Raw genomic sequence first — 26913 nt, 5'->3', positions numbered from 1 at the left:
CTTGTTCAATATTCGTATGAATTTCTTCACCGCACTGTACCTTATATTGTATGAGAGAGCCCACAACCAAACAGATATATAATTTCAGATCTGAAAGTGGCTCCACTTTTCATTGGCGAACACTAGCGCACCTAGGCATCTTCTGCCTGCAGTTAAGATAGGCAGCATGCTATGATAGTGTGAGTGCTGTAATTTACGGCTTACCTGCCAGTCTATACACTGGAAAAATCCGATCTCCGAAATGAGAAAAATGACTCATGATTTCATGAACACAGCGTATTTTCGTGTTATGAAAATACACCATGAATAATATTCACACACTTAGAAAAATTGATGTAAATTTAGGTGCTCTGAGAGTGACACATACGAGCGTCAATCTTGACATAAATTTGAGTCATAGTAGACGCAAAATTCAGTTCAATCGGACATACTTTGGAACTTTTCAGTCTCGAAGCACTTTATATTACATGACATGTTTGTTTACGTCTCATCCTTTATGTCAAAAATTGGATAGCGTTAGCGTTAGCGTTGTTATGATATACTTCGTAGATTGGATACTAGCGACACTCACGTCTCTTCTGGAATTCTCAGTTGACTACTTTCAGGAATAATGCTGGGGAGTAAACATTGGTTCCAATCTAAACAAGAGTAACAGAAGCATGACTGTCGCTGTTCCCGGCCACGCCCATCTTTACCATAACTAGGGATAGGGAAGGAAATGTTGATGTAGTACTTACTTAACGAGAGGCCACCGACTTAGCGACACCCTCATAAGTGCTACGGAGTTGAAGGGTTGGGAAGGGTATTCGGTTAGGATTCACCTCAAGTTGGCGATGCAACCAAAAGTATGTATTGTTTATTTGCTGTTTATTTAATCTCTCGATAGCCGGCTATCGAAAGAACATATTCATTTTGTTTAGTGATCATGAATTTTAAGAGTCATGACGGAGAGCTTGGGATTAAACCCATGATTTTCTGCTCAGTAAGCAAAAACGATCCCTCCAGGGTCATCGAGCATCTCAGAACCATAACGCTTCGCAAAAATACAGGACTACATTTTCGCCCGATATGCAAATAGTTTCCGAGGTTAATGTTCAATATCAAATATACAAATGATGGTGGCGATTTATTGTGCTGTGGAAGAGCTTGGGGTTAAATCCATGATTTTCTGCTCAGTAAGCAAAATCGATCCCTCCAGGGTCATCGAGCATCTCATAATCCAGAGCGCTTCGCATCAAAGTACGAATATATGGATAAAATATCTATTATTGAATAACTATTATTTACGATAATTACATGAAAGAAATAAAATATAAACTACAAACAAAACGTGACTACTAAAATCTCAAAAAGATATTCTCACAAATATATTTCACGCAACCAGGAATCTCAAAACCATTAGACGCTATAATGAAACTCTGCACATGTTAGACACAAAAAGAGGCCAAAAAGCAAGCGTCCGACACACAAAACCCGCCAAATCCACTTGCAGTCACAATCAACGATTCTACGAATCGCGAGCGCTCACGAATCATAAAACCGCTGACTGCGACACTCTGAAAGCGAAATTGACAGGCTCTATGCGTCAAACACCCATCCTCCAATATCCTCCTGCATCCAACAACACAAATCTCCATTACAACATCTAACGCATTCAAAACTCCGAAAATCACGCATCTATAGCAAGTGAGTGGAAGCAACCCTACATGCAACCATTCTTCATGATAAACTTTTTCTGCCTATCTTTCTATTAAGCCTGTGGACATGCGTTAGCTTCGAAACTTCTAACCAAACTGGAAAAATTTTCAGATCACAAAAAAAAACATGAAAAAAACTTTCAAAGGTTATTACAAGTAAAATAAATTTTGATTTTTTTACGCAAAAACGAGCAAGTAATATTAAATCTCTTTTATTGTATGCTAATGCTAATTGACTGTAACAAAAATAATATGCTTAAATAAAATAAAATATTAATAAATCCACTATCCACGGACTCCGTTTTCTTGTATTGGACCGCAGCTTGGTATATCTCATCCTCCGTTCATGCGGTCTCCACTAACATCCTGCGATGATGAATCTATTTAACCAAATCTTACATCCCCCGGTTGTGTGTGGCATTTTTTTTATGGATTCCTTGACACCTGTGTTTTTTTTTTTTTGTATTAAAGATACCATTTGCGGTTAGTATTCTTACTACCAAAAATCAGACAGCTAGGAATTGGGAAAATAAAATACCAGCTTAAACTCCATCCATTGCTTCTCACAGAATCCTCCCTCTATGATGCATGGCATTATAAATGTATCACCCTTTATCTACATATTTTATTCGTGTTATAAAAAGTAGAATGACACCTTTCAGAACCATTTGTTGGCTTATCACTGGTAATTTAATATAAATCTCGCGAAACATGTGAAAAGGCCTATTAAATGTTACGCGAGAAATGCTATTTTTTCAGTTTTATGTCTCAAAAATCACTATGACAAGAATATTTTTATGGGATTTACATCACAGATTTTCTGGAAAAAAAATAGATTAAAAGATTTTTTAGAACTTAAATACATATCAAGAGCAAATTTTCATTACGTCGAATGTAACAAAGGTAAACAAAGTCGAGCTATCAGTGTCAATCGATTCTCCTGCTATTACACTATATACTGTCCGAATATAGGATCAAATCCCATTTTTAAATTTATTTACTAGTCAAATTGCTTTTTGACGTAATCACCTTCCGATCAAAATAGTTTTCGATGTTACTTAAGTCACCCAATTTCTATGGAGATGCCGTTTGACTTAAGTAACAGTGCTGAGAAACCCGTGAAAAGTGTACGTTCGTCGTTTCGCTTTCTTATTATTAAAGTGAATAAATCGAACTGTTTGTTGCTAAGATGATTTCGGTGGTCCTAAAATGATGAATGGGCTGCACGTAAGGAGACGTAATTGATAATTCTCCCGAATATCCTGGTAAATACACTTTGACTTAAGTAACAACAGGGGCCACCAAACGACGTATAATAACTTTTGACTCAAAAACCAGTATTTTTTAGCATGAAAGCTAGCGATTTGCATTTGTATGATTAAAACCCTGCTAAATATGTTAAACATTGCTATCACTATGAGATTATATGTGTTTACTTGGAAATAGGAATAACTTTTCGGTCATCAAAACAAAACTTTATTTTTCTCGGATTGGTGCGAACGTTACTTACGACATAATGAAAATTTGCTCTTGATATATCCTTCTGACATCCCTGCAAACGACACTTATATCACACACGTTCACTGCATATATCCCTATATCAGTCCCATATGGAAAAAGTAGGCATTGAGAAAATGGCCGTCGAAGTTACAAAGTGCAATTTCCATGTAAATATTTAAAAAATCAAAGTTAATTTGGTGATATTTTTCAAGTGTAAATCAGTTGCAATGAAGCCTGCATTTTTTTTAAATACAGCGAAAAATATGGCGATTCGAAATGTAGAACTTTAACTTGTATTATGAACGATTGAATTTCAGGATGGGACTGATATGAGATTATTTTGATTGATAAGACAAACTGACTTGATGTTGTTTTAACATTTTTCATAAACAAAGCCGATCAGATAATATGAAAGTAGATGCCAATTGATAGTTGTTATCTATATATATTTACGAAAATCCATATGGGACTACGATACAGTATTCCAGAGTGATGTAAATTGTATATGTTTAAACTGCCCTCATCACTGATTCACTTCTGACTGGGATCGTAAATAGTTTTCAACAGCGTAAAATATGAAAACGATGTACTCAGGATCTGGAACGACAAAACAAAAATGTCCACTTGAAACCCGATCCCAACCGCCTGTTCTCCTTTCAAACTCACCGCCGAATAACTCGCCAACGAAACGACGGAGAACTTCATGGCCGTCAGTTTTTGCCACTTCCCGGCGCGAGTCATGACAAACAGAAGCGATTTCTGGTACCGTACATCTGCCGTGTTCCAGTTTCCTTCGAAAGCGCAATAGGCGATTTGAGAACTCTGGAAATTTAGAATGCTAATCAATGATCCTATTTAGACAGTGGCACAATTTCATAATACCGCTTCAATCAGTTTGTTCCCGTAATAGCACAGCAGAAACACTTGAACCAGCGACGAAATCAGAAACAGTATAAATTTGAACAAATCGAACGAACTGATATCGGATGTCGCCTGGAAACCAACCAGGCAAATGATGACCGAACTTCCGACAAAATTTACCAAAATCGAAGGTGAGAAAATTCCCTCCAACTGATTGCACAGCTCAATTACTGCTTGGTGCAATTTCACGCACAGTTCCAGCTCCCCATAATCGCCTTCGGCATTCCTCAGTCGGTAGGCCAGTATGTCAAACTGCAAGCAAATCAGCAAGATGATCGCACAGAACAACAGATCCGTGCTGAGGTTGTACACTGCCGAGTCGAATGCTCCCCAGTTCTGGTGAAAGAACGTTATCTCGTAGTAGCCTTCCCGGTGCCAATCGTACCAGTACCACATAAAGTACGGCAGTTCCTTTTCCAGCACTCCATTGGCCAGGTAGTTCACCAGCATCGAAACCAATGGCAGTAGATTGAAGATCCAAATCAAGATCATGTACAATATGGAGAACGATTTCATCACCACTTGCGATTCGAGGTTGTACTGATAGGTCCGGTAGCGTTCCTGGTCGACATGGCTCCTTGGAAAGAGCTCATTCAGCCGATCCAGTATGCCGTTTAGTTTTGCTTCGTTCGCCTTGATGGTCATGATCTTGACGATTGAGAGCGCCGTAAATCCAATACACGGAGCCAGGGCTGTCAGTTCCAGGAAGTTGGTGAAATTCCCAGCTGCTTTTATGAAATAGATATGTTCGATGATGAGGCAAAAAATCGTATTAGCGTACGAGCTCCAGAAGAACGCCTGCTTGAGACGAGCCTTCCACGTATCCCGAGGTTCACCGTACCGCGTGATGCCGATCATGTCGAAGAAGATCTCCGGCACCCGAATGAAAGATTCAAACTTTACCAAATCGTTCATCTTTCTTCGGTTGAAAGCTGCAATGGCACGAGTGAAATGTTCACTCAGGTTGCATGGGGAATTTATGGCATTCAGTTTGGTCATTGTCAATCAAAAAGCGATTAGCAAAACAAACAAAAAACTTGAATTATTCAATCAATTTCAACTTGATGACTATCTCCTGCGATGTGTCTTGAACAAGGACCAATGCACTAATGAAGTGTGAAACTGCGCTTTAGGTTTTCTTTTTCGAGCGTGAGAAAGCGGACACTTGTCAAGTCAGGCCTAACCCGGTAATTAAAATAATACACATCCACGGTAAGGACACTAAATCCGAATGTAATCTTGTAACCAATTGTAATCTTATTTGGGAAAATCCGATTCGGTTTTAGGTATGACATTCATAAAAAATATGTTGATTCATTGAACACGTCCTGTATGTAGTGGTATGAAGCTTATAGCATTTCCCAATTCAATATCAACATCCCAAATCAATCGAAACCACACGTACCACCCCTTATCCTGATTTATTTTTAAAACCTCTTCTAATTTGGCTGCTCCGCAACGGCCGCCACCGACGATGCCTCAAGAACTGCTCAAACGTGCGTCCTAGTGAGGGTGTTTCCTTCGACATAAAGGTAAAAATAATGACGGACTGGATCGCGAATCACACGGGTAAGGATATCACACAATGTCGATAATTAAGAATTGTATGCGTCCCATGCACACACACACACACACAACCACAAAAAAACGGTCAGACACATGGACAAGCAATCTCCGGTTTGGGATAAGAAGGATTTTATGTAAGTACAAACGACCGCTGTGTGTACGACGGGATTTTACACTTTTTTCTCTGGCTTGTTAGGAGCATCATCTCAACGTTCAATGATAAGTGGATGCTTCTACGCCAGCACAGACAAACAAACATAACACATGCATTTTTTTTTAGCGAACAGGTATTAGACACTTTTAAAGTATTAGCACAAGACACTGAAGAAGTCTGAACATTGTAAACAAAATACGCGTATCTGAAAAAGGATAATCAATTAAGTTCTGCTGTCTTTTTTGATACCAGGTATTCCACTATACACGGATACAAATCTCCTTATACCTTTTGGCAAATTTCCATTGCTGATTATTCATAAAATGTATAAGTCAACTAATAAGCAGACGCCTTGCAAAAAGTTAATAAAGATCATGTGTCAAATGAAATGTATAAGCGGTCACACATACCTTTTATGCATTCTAATAGGACCTATGTGGTTGGTTTTATGGAATGTATAAGGCTGATACTTTGGCAAAAATGTATAAGTGAAACACATGAATTAAATAATTGATTTTCGTTTCGTGTAGACGCCCTCATTCATCAGGATTTGGCAATTTAATGTTTTCTTAGTTGGTAGTACCGCCACCTGTGGCGCGCATAGTCAATTCCCTTGCGTTAGACGTTTCACACTACCGCCATCTGTTGAGCGTACTGCTCGTGACAGTATGCTCAACAGATGGCGGTGGTAGATGTTGTACTGTGAAAAATATTTAATGCGTTACGTCTGGTTGTCTGTGACTATAGCTTGACTTGAATATACTACGCTATGGGTCCTTGAGTAATACAACCGATGCCAAAAGGTACAGGTTACAGAGTGGAAGCTTCGGGATGTTTAATATTTCCCTTCATAATGATTGTGTTAAATTAAGACTATAACGACTGCCTACACCGTAATAGTAGACTGAGCTTAAAACATAATAGAGGACGGGAATTTTTTTTCTGTGGTAAAAATCTTGGGAAAATCGAATGCAAGTGGTTTGAGGTAAACTGAGATACAATAAGCAGTGCTGCAAAATCTCGACAATACACGGTGAAATTCACAATTCTACTTTGGTCACTCATTTGAGCTAACAGTCATCGTCAAGGCAAACCATGTCAATTGTCAGTGACAATGCTGTCAGTGACGAACATGTGTAGATTTTGTTTATCAACTAAATGTGTAACGAAATTAAATGACTTGAGTAAAACAATTACATGGAGCCCATCAACAAGCATTTACGTCCAGTGACTATGTGAAAAAAAAATTGACCAAAATCTCAAATCTCAGCACTTTCAAGAAGTAAAATGAGTTCACAGAGCCGCGCGGTGTTGGTCTACAATATATTTAATTGGTACCGCTTTTTGGTAGATCGAAATTCTATCCGCCAGACTATAAATATAGCGACTATACTTGCAACGACTTGCAAAATATTTCAACAATGAACTCGAACAAACTGTTATACTAAAGGCTGAAACATGCAAAAATTGGTCGACAAAAATATCGTTTCTTTCTGTCAAAATTCATATCACAAAAATCTTCTTATTTTTCTTTCGGTAGTTCAATTCATATATTTAAAGGAAAAAATGTTCGTTTATTCTTTTGGTTTGCCAAATCCGAACTGCCGTGCCTTCCGCTTAACCCCTTCCATTTAATTTTGCACAGTGGTCACTGTGCGGTATCAAATACCCTCCGCATAGAGATGCGAGCCACTCACTATCCATCACGCATATAACCCTGCGCACTCCTCAGCAGACGCGACGGGTGACAACGAGAACACGCAGCAATCGTCTCTCGACCTCTTTGCCCTCGGACCACGACCGCGTACGGACGCATAGGTAAGCTCTCCGGAGAACTCTTACAACAGACACCAAACCATACCTCGGGACAATCAGGCTTTTCTCCGGATAGGGGAGACCCCACATTGGTGATACTGCCAGGAGGATTACTACCCGGAGAACTACTATCGGATTTTAATTTTTTTTTCTCTTGACTGAAATATGGATGTGCCTCGCAGACCATCGGAGTATCGAAATAACCTAAAAATGCGGTGGCGTGTCTAGATGACCGCCAGAATAGTGGTGTCAGTGGTTTTTGACCTACAATGGTACAAGGTGCGTCTAGAAGACCACCGGAATGTTACTTACAAATGCTTTGTTACATGAAATGGTCCAATGTGCGTCTAGAAGATCACCGGTATGATGCTTATAAATGGTTTGTGGCCATTGACATGAAATAGTGTAAGGTGCGTCTGGAAGACCACCGGAACAATGGTCGGAAATTAAATATGGTGCGTCTGGTAGACCACCGGAACATTGATCGAAAGTAGATCCTGATGTATTTGGAAGAACACCGGAGTAAAGCGGTAGAGGAAGTTGACACTCTATACTTAGTTTTATTGCATTTTTTTTTAAGGAGTGTGGAAAGTGTGAAAATGCCTTCCATTTTTCCATTTGGTAGATAATACGGACACGACGCGAGCTATGTCGTGCATGCAGCTACGAGAGTTGAAGCATACGATGCAGGAGAGCAAGATCCACGCAAGCATCTTCCACATGGTTGGACAAAGGATTCAGGTATGAATTCGATGTATTTTACCCTAACATGAAAGGGAAAATTAAGATTTCCAGGACTACTCTCCGAACCCTATTCGGTTTTGCTCATATCCGTTATTGACAAGGAACAAAGTGCCACTGAACTGTCGTCAGATTGAGGTTAACCCCGACGGTGCAAAACCTTATATAAGTAATGTTTAACGATTGAAAAAACCCAAAATATGAGTTAACTACACGGTAAACTGAGTGTACCCAAAGTTGGGTGAATCGCTGAACGCAAAGATGGATAGTTTTATGAATATCATTTATTTACATCAAATCAAACAGAGTGATGTTTCTTTTTTAATGTAAGAGGGGAATGTGCGGTATCAAATACCCTCCGCATAGAGATGCGAGCCGCCTACTATCCATCACGCACATAACCCTGCGCACTCCTCAGCATACGCGACGGGTGACATCGAGAACACGCAGCAATCGTCTCTCGACCTCTTTGCCCTCGGACCGCGACCGCGTACTGACGCATAGGTAAGCTCTCCGGAGAACTCCCACAACAGACATCAAACCATACCTCGGGAAAATCAGGATTTTCTTCGGATAGGTGGAACCCCACAGTCACATCGACCTTCGCCGCCGAACGCCAGTTAGATTTAAACTGCTGCTCGTTTTCCATGGATTTATTAGTTTTTTGAGATTCCGTTTGACCAAGGCCCAATACCGATCGATAGGGCGGAGTTCTGGGATGTTGGGAGGATTGCGGTCTTTGGGTAACACAACCACGTTGTTCGCATCGTACCACTCGATTGCCATCTTCCGATAGTGGCAGCTCGCCAAGACCGGCCAGAACAGCACAGGTCTATTATGTTGCTTTAGGAATGGTAGCAGCCGCTTTTCCAGGCACTGCTGGACGTAGATCTCTTGATTGATGGTTCCCGTAGTAATGAAAATGCCGCTTTTTAGACCACACGTACATATGGCCTGCCAGACGAGATATTTTTCGGGAACTTCGATAGTTTGATGGGTTTGAAAATTTCAGCCAACTTCCCTTTTCCTGATGCGGTATAAAACTCCTGTCCCGGAAGCTGCTTGAAATCCGCCTTCACATAAGTTTCGTCGTCCCTGACGACACAGTCGAACTTTCTAAGCAGATTCGTATACAGTGTTTTGTTTGTAATCTCGGTTCGCCACCTTCATCTTCTTAAACGTTGATAACCCGGCTCGTTACTTGGCCCACTGCACAGTAGTATGGGAGACATTGAGCTTGCCAGCGACGTCCCGGCTGGAGAGGTTAGGATTCCGCTTATATTTCACCGCCACCTTCTTCGTCGTCGCTGCCACGTCCGGATTACGATTGCCACCGCTTACAGGCTTCCTGGCGGTTGACAGACGCTCCCCGAACACTTTTAAAACATTTGTCACGGTCAATTTGGCCACATCCAGCAATTTTGCCAACTTGGCGTGTGAGAACGTCGGATTCTCTTGCTGCACGAGCAAAATTTTGACACGCTGCTCCTCTTGCTTGGACGTCATTTTGAAAACAAGAAAGCAAACGAAAACTAGAGAGCAAATGAAAACTCATCATAGCAACCATATATACACTCAACTTCCAAATGCAGCATTTCAAGTTTTGTTTTATGCATTTTTAACAGAAATACACCAATTTGAAGTTGACCAATTTTTGCGCGTTCCAGACTTTATAGTTAGCGCCGGTGCAGCTAGATAGTTCGTTTGCTGCTTGCTGATGCTTGGATACGGCTATTGATGCGATGATGCTGATCAAATCACTCGACGACTGGGTAAAGTTGTACAATCCAAATCCCTAAGGTCGTGCACTTGTCACCTAAACACTGTGGAAAAAATGGGTTTGCTGATCTCGTTTCAGCAATTCGTTTTACTGAATTTGAAATTTAAAAATTGGTGTGCAGGAATACTCCATGAAATTTGTTTTGATACTCTCCTACGAATTCTCCACAAAACTACTACCATCAAATACTCCTCAGAATCGTAGTCAGAACTATCATGACTATCTTGACATCATACTTCAAACAACATATTCATTTTTTTGTTTGCTTTATAGAGAGATTTTCAAACACAACATATTCAAACTCTCGTTGAATTTCACCTCAAAATTCCCTAGGAATGCTCACAGTATTCTCTTGAAATTCCTCTGTATTCAGAAAGTCACCAAGGCTGCAAGAGCATAGTGGGTGGGACATGTTGTGAGAATACCAAATAAAAATAACGAAATACCATTTGATTCTGTGAGGTCTAAGAAAAAAGCACCGGGAGAACTACTGATTTCGGTTCGGATGGATAAAGTACGCGAGACATGTTTAGGTTATCAAATTCAACTGTATCTGCATTTCAATTATCTGCCTTATATATCTCATAGTAGTGGGAAACAATTAGCGGGTATACAAAGGGGATACAATTTGCATATTGGAGATGGGAAGAGAGACAGAGCCTTTGCAAACTCAAAGAAAGGCGATAATAGTAGCCGAGATCGCTGCAGGAGGTGTCCTCAAATTCCGTCACAACATAAACCGCCCACCAAATTACGCCAAGAAATTTTAAGCTTCATTCCGTCCTGTCACGTACTCGTCGTCTTCCAAAGGGATCCGCCGGATTCGTCGAACATCACGCCGCACGATACCATTTGGGGTTCTAATAGCCACCACCCTAACGTAGTCATCGGATCCAGGGAAAGTATCGACGATGCGGCCCATCGTTGGTTTTTCGTTGTCAGCGACCAACAACACAAAGTCTCCAACCGAAACATTCGGTTCTGGACGTTGCCACTTTGTCATATGTTGAAGAGCTAAAACATATTCGGTCTGCCACCGAGCTCGAAACTGTTGCGCGACTCGTTGAACGTACTCCCACCTGTTCAGTGATCCGATACGGCGTTCCAACTGGTTGATCTCGGGAACATTATTTAGTGGTCGACCGATGAGAAAATGTGCCGGCGTGAGAGGTTGAGGGTCGTTGGGATCATCGGAGAGTGGAGAAATCGGCCGTGAGTTCATGCAGGCCGCCACTTGTGCAAGAACAGTACTCAATTCCTCAAAAGTGAAACGAGCATCACCCCCGACTCTGCCTAAGAATGCTTTCACCACCTTCACGCCTGCCTCACAAAGTCCACCGTGGTGTGGTGATCGAGCAGGAATGAACATCCACTCAATACTCTTGTCGGAGAAGAAGTCTGATACTTTGTCGTCCAGTTCGGTTGCGTTGATTTGTTGGTGTAATTCACGGTATTTTCTTGCTGCTCCCCGAAGGTTAGTAGCGTTGTCGGAGTAGATTTTACTCGGCAATCCATATCGGCTACTAAAGCGGGTGAAAGCAGCAATGAATGCAGAAGTGCTGAGATCGGACACTGCTTCAATATGGACGGCTCGGGTCGAAAAACAAATAAACAGTGCGATGTAACCCTTGCTAGATACAGCGCCACGCATTCGTCGATTGATGATGTTGATTGGTCCGGCATAGTCAATGCCGGTGATGGAGAAAGGAGGATTTGGTTCCAGGTGATCTGCAGGTAGCTGACCCATCAGCTGACGTAGTGGTACTGGTCTCACACGAACACATTCGACGCAAGCTCGGCAAATCTTCCGGGCAGCAGTCGTTCCGCGAACAATCCAAAAACGTCGTCGCACAGCTGCCAGTAATGACTGTGGACCACAGTGAAGCTGCTCGTGGTGCTCGTGGTGGAGAATGAGTGCGGTGAGAGCTGAGTGACGAGGCAACAAGATAGGATCCTTCGTATCGTAGTTGAAATCCGACAGCTGCAGCCTACCGCCCACCCTGAGGAGATGGTTTCCATCCAGAAACGGTTTCAATTGACGAAGCGAGCTGCTATTATTGACTTCACGGTTGGTTTCCAGTTGGTTGATCTCCTTCCAGTAGTGCTGACTCTGGACATGTCGTACGTAAACTTGCATGGCGTTATCGATTTCTTGGGGGGCTAGACGATTTGTTGTCCTGAGCTCTCGGTAACGAAAGCGCAGCATACGCGCCGTGATGCACAGAATAAGTTGAAGCTTCCGATAGTACCTTGTTAGTATACCATCGAGAAAGAGGTTTTCATAAACAGCTAGATACGCCACTGCAGCCGACCGTTGTTCTCTTTCCACTTACCGTTGCTCGGTGACATCGAGTGTTGAGATGGGTAGAGTTTCCTGAGTGTTGGTTGTCCCACTCCAGCTTGGACCATGCCACCAGAGAGGATTGTTGATTATTTGTTCTGGTAGAGCACCACGTGAAATTAAATCGGCCGGGTTGTGATGTGTATCTACGCGCTGCCAGTTGATTGCAGAGAGTTGTGATCTCTGCCACCCGGTTGGCGACAAACGTTTTCCACCTCGAAGCACCACCGTAGATCCATGCCAATGCTACCGTGGAATCCGAATGAGCCCTTATTTCGTGGAAGGGCAATGAGATTGCTGCCATTACGTTCGCCATCAGTCGAGCTAGAATCACCGCCGCACACAGCTCCAAGCGAGGCAACGTTGTTCGTCCATTGCCGATAGGTGCTGTCTTGGATTTCGCACAAAGCAAATGCGATGATGTGTTGCCGCATTCGTCAGCAGCCCTAATGTAGACGCACGCACCCATGGCTCGCTCGGATGCATCACTGTAGCCGTGCAGATAGATGCGAGATGCGTTTCGCATGCCGATCACTCGACGGGGTACCTGTAATGAGTTGAGATCGGAAAGGCTTTGCACAAATATCAACCAATTTTGAACTAACTCACCGGGGGGTGTTTCGTCCCAGTCCACCTTCAGCTCCCACAACTGTTACAAAACCATCTTCGCTTTGATGACGATCGGAGCCAGTAATCCAATTGGATCGAAGATGCTGGCGATTTGCGAAAGCATGGTCCGCTTTGTGGGCTGAAAGATCTTGTTCGTAGCGTTTGAGAACTGGAGCACGTCGCTGCACGGCTGCCAGTGGATGCCGAGGGTCTTGATGGTTCGGGTATCGTTGAGTTCGACTGGTAATTGCATTTCTATGTCTTCTGCTGGGACATTCTCAAGAACCGCAGCACTGTTTGACGCCCACTACCGCAGGAGGAAGCCACCTGAGGCGAAGATCGTTGTCAATTGCTGTCGCAGTAGTATCGCTTCTTCTTCGAAGTCAGCGCTCACCAAAACATCGTCCACGTAGATGCCCTTCTCTGCCTTCCCAACCGCCGTCGGATACTGCTGCCTGTGTGACTCTAACAGCTGCTGCAAGCATTTCGTGGCCAAATATGAAGCGCTCTTTGTCCCATTATAACGGTGTTTAGTCGATATTCACACACGGGGTCGTCGTTTGACCATCGCCAAAGGATCCACAGAAAATCGCTATCAGCGAGTTTGATCATCCGGTACATTTGTTTTATATTGCCAGTGAACACAACTACCGGAAAGCGAAACCGGAGAAAAATGTTGACTATTGAGTCCTGTAGCACTGGGCCGGCCATGAGCACATCATTAAGGGATATGCCACTGGTGGTCTTCGCGGAGGCATCAAACACAACGCGGCATTTCGTGGTGGAACTAGATTCCTTTACCACACAATGGTGAGGCAGGTAGATAGCACCTCTCGGAGCTGGATAATCGGTGAGTGTCATGTGTCCAGCTTCACAGTACTCGCGAAGAAAGGCATGGTACTCTTGCTTGAGGTGAGGGTTTCGTTGCAATTTTCGCTCGATGTGACTCAAACGCTTTTCAGCCATTTGTCTGGAATCACCAAATAGACTCGGAGAGTGCCGAAACGGCAAACGCACAAAGTATTTCCCGTTGTCGTCTCGAACAGTAGGCTTGTGCAAGTGATCTTCGCAACGTTTTTCCTCCTCGCTGAGATGGGGTACAGATGTTGCATATTCATCCAACTCCCAGAAACGACGCAACTGTTGGCTAAGGCTATCATCGGAGGTATATAATAAACACGTTGAAGCCATCGTGTGTGATGAAACCGTTTTACTTCGATAGCGACCAGCAACCACCCACCCTAAATTGGTGTTTTGCAAGGTGGGAAGTTGGTCGTCAGAACTGAGGGAGATTTTTCCAGGTTCGAGCAGCTGGAAGGAAAGTTCGATACCAAGTAGTACGTTGATCTTACCGGGGCGGTGGAATAGTGGATCGGCCAGGGTGATTGAACCCGGGATGGGCCAATCGTCGATGTTCGCTGGTTTGACAGGAAGCGTTTTTGTGATTTTATCGAGCACCGCATGCATGGGACTGTGGTGCGATAGTCCGTGCATCGGGATGCTACGATGATTTGCACGCATTTGTCTGCATGCGCGGGAGTAGATGAGATGCCTTCAAGGTCCATATCTGCTTCCAACAAGTCGAGACCAAGTTCGTTGCAAAGACTCTTGCTGATAAAACTCACTTGAGAAGCGAAATCCAGAACAGCGCGGCAAGCGTGCGGGCGTCCGTGTTTATCTAAAACATTAATGGACACGGTGGCTAGCAGAACATTGGATGCGTCGAACTTATCAGTGGAATCGAGGGCCGAAATCAGAGATTGGGTGGCCGGAACGCTGCTAGTGTGAACAGCATACGATGTTGATGGATCTTGTTGATAGTTTGGAGGCACTAATGCAGTGTGCAGCAGGGTGTGGTGTAGTGAGCCACATTTCCGACAGTTTCCAGATCTGCATGTTTCACCTGCATGCTTCTTCAGGCAATTGCTGCAAAGGTTTTGAGAGCTGACCGCAGAGAGTCTTTCCTCTGAGCTCATATGGATGAACTTACCACACAGATAGAGTGGATGGGGCGATTTGGCACAGACGTCGCAGTTTGGAGATGTATTGGTGGCGACGGATGCTGTTGCTCCTTTATATTGTGGTTTCGAAGGAGGCTTGTAGGTAGCAACGGTTCGTTGTTTGATAGGCTGTGCAGATTGCAAAGCAAAACTGCGTGAATTGATGAACGTGAGGAAAGCTTTTAGGGTGACGTCATCTTCGGACACATCAGAAACCTTTTGATACCAAAGCTGCTTGGTTTCAGAGTCCAATTTATCGATGAGGGTGAATAGTAGCCACGTATCCCGATCCTGAATAGATCAATGAACGATTGCCAATCGAGATAGTTTCCAGTAAACACAGGCAAGTTCATGCGTGGCAGTTTGAGATCCGACAGCGGTATGGGGGCATGGGCAGTATCGAGAGCAGCAATAGATGTACTCGCGCCAGTAGTCATTCTACCCGACATCATACGGAGTAGCTCTGCTTGCTGCTGTGCAAGTTGATTTATAACATCACTCTGCGACGGAGGTCGCTCTTCTTGGCTGCTATCGCGACTTTGCACCACTTTCAACACTTTGGCAAGACGATTTTTCAAACCGATATAGGTTTTTTCGAAACGGCACTGCTGCTGAACAGCATCTTCATACATTTCATCATCTTCACTAGCGTCCAAAATTCTTTTGTAAACTGAACAATAGGCTGCCCAAATATCACCGAGTACCTCAAGCTCGGTTTGCACCTCGGTTTTTTCAGTCGCTTCTGGCTCCAGTTTTACTACCATTTCCAACACGCGCTTGATCCGTGGATCAAGTGATTTTCTCTCACGGATAAGTTTTTCCATTATTGGAAATCACGTGGATACACTAGGTCGACTAGGGTGCCTTTTCTTCTCACAAAGAGTTAGTTCGATCACTTTGTCACGGATTGGCAGTACCACTAATGGCCGTATAAATTGGCGGGCGACGAGGCCAACACACGCGACACAAGCTGATCGACACTGCGCGGTTCACGACGTGAATTTTCGTGAAATCCGGCTCGAAGGACCATATGATTCTGTGAGGTCTAAGAAAAAAGCACCGGGAGAACTACTGATTTCGGGTCGGATAGATAAAGTACGCGAGACATGTTTAGGTTATCAAATTCAACTGTATCTGTATTTCAATTATCTGCCTTATATATCTCATAGTAGTGGGAAACAATTAGCGGGTATACAAAGGGAATAAAATTTGCATATTGGAGATGGGAAGAGAGACAGAGCCTTTGCAAACTCAAAGAAAGGCGATAATAGTAGTCGAGATCTCTGCAGGAGGTGTCCTCAAATTCCGTCACAACACCCGTCACAACACCATTGTTTGCCTCGAAATAAAAAGGAGCACATGTCGCAACAGCAGCACAATACAGATCGAAAGAGCAGTAGGGATCATTCACCATCAGCGAATCCAAACACATAAAGCAACCAACGATACAGACAAGTCGCTTGCTACGACAACCACGACAAACTCTCACTACAATACAGCTCGATTGGAGTGGTAGAAGGATAATGATATATTGCTTGCCTGCTTTGTTGCAATATATGTGGGGGAAATGCAGGTAATGTCGGCCTAAGTGTCCCCAATTTGGGCCCATACATAAATTCAGCAATCCACTAAATTTTCAATAGCAACCAAAAATATCCATTAGTAACGTCGCAATAACGCGTTCATCTAGATAAAATTGATAAATAGCAGATTTTTAGCGATGGGCCCAATCTTAGATCCATAGGCCAACATTAGAGACATTTCCCCTATACGGTTGAGGACATAGCTTGATCGCAATCAAGAAAAGACATAACAAAAAAAATTTCCATTAACACACGTGTATCATCTTCGGCTTTACTTCGTGAAGCAGCTTGCCAAAAAATTTGGTCGTTTCCTTCTACCGACCCGAGCGAGCATTGTTGCAGACATTGTTTGTCATGAAGAAAAAGGAAGAAGATTATATCATTATTGTTTTCCATTTCTGACATAGCTTTATCATTCGGCTTGTTGATCGCTTGTCATTTGAAGATATTTTGGATTCCTTCACCATACAAACTTGGCCCACCCTAATGCTCATGGATCGATGGGAGAAAACTGAACTCCATCTGAGATGAACATTGCGACCGACGCAGTATTAAGTAAGTGGTACACAGCAAAAAAATAAATTTTAATATTACATCCAAGAGGATGCACTTCAATCATGTCGAAATTGCATGTGTAATTTTTATGGCCACAAAAATAAACAAATGCAGTAAAAGCAGCGTAATTTCAGCTTATGCATTGCAATAATGATAATTTTGTCCGTTTTGGCAAGTAATATTACAGCATTGATTGAAGTGCATCCAGATATCAAAATTCATTTTTTGCTGTGTAGGCATAAGATCCTCTTAAATCATAAGAGCTAGAGAGCTAGAGAAAAGTTCTATTTTTAAATTTTGATAAATTCTACGAAGGAATTTCTGAATCAGCTGTCTATTGTCCCACTTCCTGGCGCTAATTTCGATTTTCCCAAATCAAAAGAACCCATTCTATTCCACACAAAAACAAATCCGTCTCTGACCATTTTGCGGGCAGCAGCGTGGTAAATTTCATCATTATCAAATTTACGAGTGGCAGTTCGTTTCCTGCATCAATTCGCTTCAAGTCCTTCCCAACATTTGACTACTTCCTCCTTCCCGCTGTGTTTACCAACGAGAAGGAAGCTTTTGTTACACTGCGGATCCCTCTCTTTTCATCATCATCATCGTCGTCATCATCATCACCGCTTGCTGCTCTACCTTCGCCACGTGGTCTATCGGTGGGTCCGTTTTTCCCCATTGATGTGTGCATTGATACTCTATGTATATCTATTTGTGGATGGCCATACTTTTCCCCACTTATCCTTCTCATTATCCTCACTGCTGCTGACTAGCGAAAGAACACGCCAACAGGGTAACGAAAAGAATGTTCCTAGTTTGCCAACCACCCAAAAGAGTCGGGACGGGGAAAGGAAAAGTGGAGGCAGCTTCTTTGAGCCATCATCAGCAGGACGGCAGCAGAAGCAGCACAGGAACAACAATGAGGATCAAGGACGCGTCGCATCAACCTCAGCATCATCAGCAAGCAATCTTGAACGCAATCCTCACCGAGACGCGCAACGAGAATCTATTTAAACCCTCGCGGAGTCACCCAATTGCTTAGTTATAATTTTAAACTCGCTCGCGTTGGATCGGGAACATCGGGAGTAGGACACGAACCTCGTCGTTGTCAATCTAGGTGACAGTGTGGATGTAGTGAACAGTTAAAATGCACTGACTTCTTTGACCAAGAATATTTTTAAGGGACATCATGAACTGCAACACAACAGGGAATTTAATATTTTTAGTGAAAATGTTTACTAGCATCTGATGTGTAGTGAGCGTAAGATAAAATATTAGTGAAAAGTTCAATGAGTGACAGTTAGTGAAACAAAACGCAACGTTAAGTCTGGATTAACCGTCATATCAATTGTCCCAGCATCTACGGAAAAATTTAACAATTTGTAAGTAAGTGTTTGTGGCGAGCGAAATCCGAAGTCGAGATACCTGGGCGTCTCCATGAGGCAAAATCAAGTTCAAAAAGTCTATCGGAAATAAGTGTTATCGCTGCTCTCATTAGATTATGTTGTTTATGTAAATTATGCTATATTATGATGGCTTCCAAGCTTTTGGGATGATTTTTACAAAAGAGTTATAGAATTATCAGTTATTTGAATACCTACCTACTTTGTGAACAAGTCAAGATCTGCAAAGTGAAAGTTTCGCTAATTTTTTGTAAACTAGAGTACCTGCATCTTGATAAGTTTACCTAGAATAAAGTTTGTTTAGTTTTGTTTTTATTTTTAGTGAGTTTCAGCACTGATGAAGCAAAATGGCAAAATGCGTATATGTCAATATGCATATATTGTAGTGGAATTAAATGGAAATACTCCTCCATATTTTTGCTTTAAAATAATATTCCGCTAGTAATCCCTTCTTTTAATTTTATATTGTTTATGGTTTTCAACACTCCATGTAGTTCGGGTTTTTCTTCTACAAAAGTTAGTTTAAGGCGATTCGCTGTGACAACCTTATTCTCGTAACCACTTCGAAACTTTAAGTGCACAAATATAAGCTTCTACGACACGTGCAACATTTAAATTGTTACTCCACGTTTGCTGCACTGCAGCATATATGAAGTAGCAATTTCAAATGAAATGGGGCACTGATTTCCGAGATTTGTGTACTTGAAAATTCGTAGTGGAAGTGCATGTATAGCCTACGTGGTGGCCATTTGTGGACTCTACAAGTAATCACCTTAAGTTCATCGTAATCTTGGATGAGTCAGAATTATCTATCTGTTTGCCCTAATAAGTTTTAGGGCAAGAGCACGCACTAGCCTTTCAATACTACGCAGCCCGCTGACTAAATATTTAAAATCATGTCATTACTGCATTCATTACTTTAAATACACTTTTAATTTTATTAAATACTTTAATTAGCGGTAAAATTTGTTTTGTTATTATGTTCAATACATTTAAATTATTTTTCATTACATTAATTATCGTTAGTTATTTGTTGATTAGTTTCAATACCGCTAAAAGTATTCAAATTCAAATGAATACGGTCTTCAAAGTATTGAAATTACTACGACGAGTTTTAAATGTCACGCACTCATACCAGGAAGTGTGTGCCCCTTGTTTTAGTATGTGTTTATGTTTACTGTCAGTTTCGTGATCACGCCTGGTGCATCATCTTTGTGATATTTTCAAAAGGCTATGCAAAGAAATTAAAACAATACTAAAGGGCCACCCACATTAGTTCCGTTTGCGTTGCGTTGACCTAAATTTGACAGTTAGACAATAGATTTAGCTGTCACTTTGCCGCAACGCGTCCGATCCGGATCTAATGTGCGTGGGCCTTAACCCTCCGTTACTCGCGCTGTCGTACTTTGTAAAACACACATATGAGTTTACCATTGCCATTTTGTTGCTGAGTTACCAATCGATCTGAAACCAACGAGTATTCCTCAAAAAACTTGTTTTGATCTAAACAAGCTAAACTTTGATTACAGTAAACACCTAAAAAATGCGGATAATAGGGAAAATGTAAATGGAAACCGCGTAAACTGTGACCATACTATGTGGGATTTGATTTAATTGATTACAACATGGAAAATATCGAGATCCTGACCAAATAGAAAGCTACTGTCTTGGACAAAGTTGTTCAGGAGATCATAGCCTTGTCGCTGGTGGACAGTAGTTCAGAATTTTCTCACTACGTAGCGCTAGCATACATGTGAAATTCTTGCATGTGATATGTCTCGAGATCCTGGCCAGATAGAAAGTTACTGTCTTTCACAAAGTTTTTCAGGAGGCCAAAACCTATTGCTTGGTGCTCAATAGTTCAGAATTTTCTCACTACACGACGCTAGTATACACGTGAAATTCTCATATAAAATATCTCGAGTTCCCAACCAGATAGAAAGATACTGTCTTCGGCATAGTTGTTCAGGAGATCAAGGCATTTTTGCAGGTGAACAGTAGTTCAGAGTTTTCTCACTTCGCGGTGCTACTATACATGTGAAATTCTCGCATATAAATTATCTCTAGATCCCGATAGAAAGTAAATGTATTCGGCATAGTTTTTCAGGAAGTCACCCAACTAACAATTTTCGCAATGTAAACGCTTTACTCATTTCATTTATACAGTCTCAAGCTGTATTCAAACGTTATACGATATGAGGAAACCTTTACTCAACCTCTATACAAGCAAATTTGGCGAACTTAGTCAGCTACTTATGGCTGTTGGAACGGTCGGGAGAAGCTCTTATTGCATATCCATTAACGCTTCTATACAGCTGTTATCCTGCTGTTTAGTTGTATGTGAACTTGAAAGGCACTTATTCAACCCCGGTTATCCAATAATCACTACACAGCTTTCTCTTGAAGCCAGGGTAAATACTGTTTACGCTTTTTTATATGAAGGAATTTATTGATTTTATTTTGCTGTGAATCAAATTAATCGAAATTAGTTACAAATCATCAACAAATTATTCACCGGAACCTGGAATCGAACTCGAGACGACCTCATTGGCAATCCTTGACACTACCAACTGTACTACGCCAACACTTTGAACTTATGTAAACAAATCAACATTCCCTCCTACAACAAAATCGCTGAGTAGAGGCTTTATAATAGTGCACATGAATCACTTTTCTCGACTAGTTATAAAAGAGCAGAGTAAAAGCTGTAAAACTGCACACGTCTAAAAATAAATCTAGTTGACTGTGAAAATGCTTCCGAAGTTGCTCTAACACAGTTTATAAGCTGAGTACAGGTTTTTTAGTTGTTGAAAAAGCACTTTTGATGTTTATGTTATTCAGCAAGAGTGGTTGGTTGTGTAGAAGCCATCAAATGAGTAATATATTCACTTTGTTAGTTTTGTTTTGCAGCTACAAGTTGAAAGTTGGGTAGTGTGTGTATAGAAGTGACATTAGCGTTTATTGGCTGATGTTATTCAGTGCGACTGACAAATTGAATAATGGTTGTGAGAAAGTTGAGTAAACGCTCTCCAAAACTATTTTGCTAGCTTTTACTTGTAGCTGTATCTGCAGCTTCTTTTCAGCTACTTTACAGCACAACGTTGGAAAAGTTGGCTTACAAAGCTGAAAATGTTAGTTGGGCAAGATCTTTTTGTTGGGTGACAAAAGTTCAGAATTTTCTCAATATGCGGCGCTAGTATATACGTGCCTTTCTCGCATATTCAGCTCGAGATCTTAATCAGCTAGAAAGTTGATGTCTTCGTTGAGAATCAGCAGAATAAAATACCGAGCTGCTCGGTGGTGCCCATCTCGGCAAAAAATCTAAATGTGTAGGTACATCCAAAGTCATAAAGAAAAGGCCAGATAATATGAAACTATCATCTCTTTCATTATACCGGTATTCCTACGCTGCTAGGAGTGTGACGTCGAATTTATGGTTACATACACCTTATCCTAAATCTAAACGAGAACAATCTACTCAGTTCGTCTAAAATGTGTATTGTAATGTAAAATGTATAAAATTAAGGTGTCTGGAGAAATTTCCAAAATCGTAGTTCACTCAGCGCTGAGTAACCTACACTCCCGCCCCGTAACGTAGGTAGATCACCTTTTCGTGGTACGTTACGGGATGTAATATCTACCACCGATTTCTAGTCTTGACTACTTCAAACTAGGGTAATAGAATTTTTCAATAATCAAAGGAACACATCTTAGTCCTTGTTACTTTTTATGCCTTGTTGATAGTGACAATACTTGGCTTTTTCCACCGAGGATGATCTAGAAACAAGGAAAATGAGTTAGTTAGTCTTCACCTATGTGATTCCCAATTTCTATCCGTTGTTTCCTAGTTTGAAGTGGTTAAGGCTAGGGTTCTGATGCATGGTCATTATTGGTGTCATTCTTTAATTTTGTTGCTAACGAATCCAATTTTGACTGACAAAGGGGCGCGCCTTTGGAGGGTGTTTCAACACTCCGAAGGGTATAAATAGCGGAACCTTTCAATTAGAGTCGGATCCTTGCGATAAATGCGAGAATGACAACTGTAAAAAAATCGAATACTTCATCGTTTCTCAATAGTGATGGAGTTATACGACATGCACTAAACTAAGGACACGGGGTATACTACAATAGATCAAATTCGCTATGAAAATTTGACAGATAAAATGAGGGATTAGTGGATTTTTGAGGGGTGAATCGATTAGCTTGGGACCGAAGAGAGTACCAGAGCTGAGCCAAAAAGTTGAGCACGTTATTTCGGGACCTTCTAGTGTTAGAGTTACCTCTATGGTTCTACTACTACTTTTAATTTCAAATATTCTGAGCAAATCAATCATGATTCTCCAGAGTAAATTTTGAAAAATAGTGTAACTTTTGGTGAACCTTTGGGAAACAAAATTTGATATTATATTAATTTGCTTCTTCGTATTTCCATTCAAAATCTTTCATATGTTCTAAAAAACGAAAATTGGACGTAAAATGACAAAGATATGAACATAACACATTTGCATGTTTTTTGGGGGTGTCCTTAAACTTATAATCGGGAGTGTACGGTTTTATAAATTTCTCCATTCAACTGAGCAAAAGTCCCTCACTCTCTGAGTTAGCCTCGTTGTTCGTGCACACGTAAATACAGGGATTTTTTTTTGTGCTAGACCCCAGGATTAGACATTTTGAAATTAGCCTAAAATGAAAGGAAGACTCTAAACATTCATTTGGTGGAAGCTTCAGCGATATTGATCTTTTAAGATAATGTTTTCCATCTGAGATACGTGTTACCACTAATTTATCAGAGGTATGCAAGTTGAACGACTCTCCCCAATTTATGTATCCACAAATTTGCATGAAAATCTTCACCAGTAAAAGAAATCCAGAATATATTTGTCTTATCCCATTTAGGATGATGTAAATTGTATTTTTATTTTTGATATTTGATATGCGAGAATTGCCCGCCAAGTTTTGAGAAATTTCTGAACTACTTTTCATCAGCCAAAAGATCTTTATCTCTTTAACAGCTTTGCCAAAAACAGTAAATTTCTAGCTGTTCAGGATCTCGAGATATTATATATGCGAAGATTCCACGTATTTCTTAGCGCCGCGTAGTGTGAAAATTCTGTACTGTCGACCAACGAAAAAGTTTTGATCTCCTGGACAAGTTTGCCGATGACAGTTTAGCAGCTCGAAATATATCTAATGCGAGAATTGCACGTGTATACAAGTACAATGATGTGAAAAAAAATTGCATTTCTGTACACCAGCCAAAAGGCCTTGGCCCCCTGAACAACTTTGCCCAAGACAGTAACATTCTATTTGGTCGGTTGATATTTTATATGTGAATATGTCATGTGTATACTAGCGCCGCTTAGGAAATTCTCAACTATTGTACATCAAGCAATAGGCTTTGAACTCATGAACAGCTTTGTCGAAGACAGTAACTTTCTATCTGGTCAGGATCTCGATACAAACCACATGCGAGAATTTCACGTGTATACTAGCGCTACGTAGTGAGAAAATTTTGAACAACTTTTCACAAGCGAAAAAGTTATGACCTCTTTAACAATTTTGTCGACGACAGTAACTTTCTATCTGATCAGAATCTCGAGATATTTTACATGCGAAAATGTCGCGTGTATACTAACGCCACGTAGTGTGAAAATTCTGAACTATTGTGCACCAAGCAATAGACAACTTTTTCGAAGACAGTAATTGACTACCTGTTCAGGATCTCGAGCTATAGCATACGTGAGAATTGTACACGTTTACTAGCGCCACGTGGTGAGAAAATTATGCGCAATTGTCCACCAGCCAAAAAGTCTTGACCCCCTGAACATGTTTGCCCAGTAACTTTCTATCTGCTCAGGATCTCGAGCTATTGTATATGCGAGAATTGCATGTGTATACTAGCACCGCATAGTGAGAAAATTTTGAACAACTGTCCACCAACGAGAAGATCTTGACTTCCTGAACAACTTTGCCAAATACATTTACTCTCTATCTGGTCAGGATGTATCACATGCGAGAACTTAACATGTATACGAGCGCTACCTAGTGAGAAGATTCTGAACTACTGTTCACCATCAAAAAGTTTATGATCTCCTGAACAGTTTTGCCGAAGACAGTAACTTTCTATCTGGTCAGAATCTCGAGATATTAAATATGAGAATTTAACGTGTACACTAGCACCGCGTAGTGAGAAAAATCTGAACTACTGTCCACCTGCGAAAAGGCCTTAACCTCCTGAACAACTATGCCGAAGACATTACCATTCTATCTGGATGGGAACTCGAGCTATTGTATATGCGAAAATTGCACGTATATACTAGCACCACGTAGTGAGAATTTTCTAAACTACTCTCCACCAGCAAAAAGGTTATGATCTCTACAACTTTGTCGAAGACAGTAGTTTTCTATCTGGTCAGGATCTCGAGATTTTCCATGTTGTAACCAATTAAGTCAAATCCCACGTAGTACGGACACCGTTTACGCGTTTTCCATTCATTGTTTAGTTAAAAACAAGTTTTTTAAGGAATGCCCGTTGGTTACATATCGATTGGTAACTCGGCTGCAAAATGGCAATGGAAAACTCACACTGTTGTACAAAGTACAACGCGCGAGTACTCGTGTTACAAAAGTTGGCGCGAGTAACGGAGGGTTAACGATAGTTTCATCGGACTGCAGTGGATTGATTACCTACAAATTAAGCTGTAAATCGAGCAGCAACAACAACCGCCCTCATTGACCGGGCGATCGGTTTTGGAAAAATATCAAAAAATTAAATCTCACCAAAAAACAATATCACGCTTGATTTTCGTAGACAAAAAATCACCAAGGAAACAATAGCGGGTGATATTGCAAGTTGTGATATCGCTGCTCGGAATATCAAGATAACCAAACTCACCAGCAGCAAATCTCACCAAACTGTGGTGAGATTGAGTTTCATGATTATTGTTTTACACCAGAACGCAACTGGAACATCCATAACGTCTGGCAGCAGCCGCTTCGTGTCTGCCATCCATGAAGAGATAAAAAAGATAGCCTTATTATACCTTCTATGGGGCTGTCCATAAGCTACGTAGACAGTTTAGAGGGGGGGGGGGGGTGTTGGCAATTATCCACGGCCCATACAAATTTAAATTTTTGACGTAGGACTACGTCTGTGATTTCTATATGGGGGTACACTTTGTGGAAAACCGAAAATGGAACATGTAACGAAATTATGAAAGATTTTAAACATTAATAACTCAGCTGTCCCTGGACCAATTTAAATAATTTTATCATTAATCGATCAGAAATGTTTCTACGTATCGATAGAAATATTTTTGAATATATGTCCGGTCCGATCTGCTGATCCATCTGCTTACACGTCATCATCTTTCACAGGCTTTAAGCCTGTACTGCAATCGGCCACTAAGATTTTCCAAAAGAGTTAAATTTCTGAACATTCTGAAATTCATATAAAAAGATTCTTTTTAGGGCATTCATGGTCATACCACAGACAAACAGACATAACTCTTAGAAGAAAATTCTTCAAAAAATATCGTCAAGCGTATTTTGCATGCGCACTAGCACCATCTATCATCCACATTCCCGAACAATGTTTTGCAACCGGAGCATCCCTCGTGCATGCAATTTTTTCACTAATTGCTTTTCCCTCGTTCTGTCAACGCGTCAGCTGTGTTGAATAAAAAACAAAACAGATGGAAGTCAGTGATGTCGGTTCTAAGAAATTTTCCGAAGATCTATAGAATTGATTGAATTCTGCAGAAATACGGATCCGTAGGAAAAAATTCCAAGAAAACTTTTTTTTAGGGATTTGTTCTGTTTGCTTAGTGTGCTTTTTCTTTTGCTGGAAACAAGTTTTTAAACAAGGTAATGCATCACTTATTAGTGCCCTTTCTACCACCGCTCATCACTTCAATATGTACACAGAAGAAAAAAAATAATATTTATCATTCAATGATATTCATGGTGAAGTATTGAATATCAATAACTGGTAAAAATTGATAGAATATTACAATCGTCAACATGATTTGTGCTCGAATTCTACGTAATATTAGGAACGGATTGACTTATGTGCAGCAGTTTTGATGTAATATTAAACAACTTTTTTCTGTTTTCGCCAGATGTGGTATGTGTCTCCAGTGGGATGCTTTGACCACTTATCATTTTTAAGAGCTGACATCTACTAGCTAGACGTGAAAAAGAACTGGCATCACTGATAAGTTCGAAATGTGGTGGATTGCTCAATGAT

At 41.1% G+C, this 26913-nt stretch overlaps 4 protein-coding genes across 5 annotated transcripts in view; 1 reads left to right on the top strand and 3 right to left on the bottom strand.

Moving 5' to 3' along the window:
* The window catches only part of LOC135710127 (uncharacterized), a 161287-nt gene that overhangs the window by 20862 nt on the left and 113512 nt on the right, over window positions 1-26913 (bottom strand). The gene's annotated exons all lie outside the window — the stretch shown is intronic.
* Window positions 3729-5033, bottom strand: LOC135710146 (odorant receptor 85c-like). Its single transcript, XM_065232656.1, has 3 exons — window positions 4080-5033; window positions 3864-4019; window positions 3729-3794 (listed from the first exon to the last, which is right to left on the bottom strand). Exons 1-3 carry the CDS (start codon window positions 5031-5033, stop codon window positions 3729-3731), a joined length of 1176 nt encoding a protein of 391 aa, XP_065088728.1.
* LOC135710060 (uncharacterized) lies at window positions 10941-13377 on the bottom strand. The gene is made up of 3 exons (XM_065232510.1): window positions 13177-13377; window positions 12731-13062; window positions 10941-12423 (listed from the first exon to the last, which is right to left on the bottom strand). Exons 1-3 carry the CDS (start codon window positions 13375-13377, stop codon window positions 10941-10943), a joined length of 2016 nt encoding a protein of 671 aa, XP_065088582.1.
* Window positions 18196-26913, top strand: part of LOC135710142 (glycine receptor subunit alpha-3-like) — a 30905-nt gene continuing 22187 nt past the window's right edge. The window contains exon 1 of one of the 2 annotated variants that reach the window (XM_065232648.1): window positions 18196-18644. The gene's annotated coding sequence lies outside the window, so the exon portion shown is untranslated. Of the gene's footprint in view, window positions 18649-26913 lie in introns of both variants that reach the window. The other variant, XM_065232650.1, reaches the window with a different exon arrangement.

This window comes from Ochlerotatus camptorhynchus, unplaced genomic scaffold (assembly GCF_037179485.1).
Source record: "Ochlerotatus camptorhynchus isolate MF236.1 unplaced genomic scaffold, CSIRO-AGI_Acam_v1.1 ptg000370l, whole genome shotgun sequence".
NCBI classification, from domain to species: Eukaryota; Metazoa; Arthropoda; class Insecta; order Diptera; family Culicidae; genus Ochlerotatus; species Ochlerotatus camptorhynchus.
The sequence above is the reverse complement of the archived record's forward strand: the minus strand, read 5'-3'. Positions and strand labels throughout refer to the sequence as shown.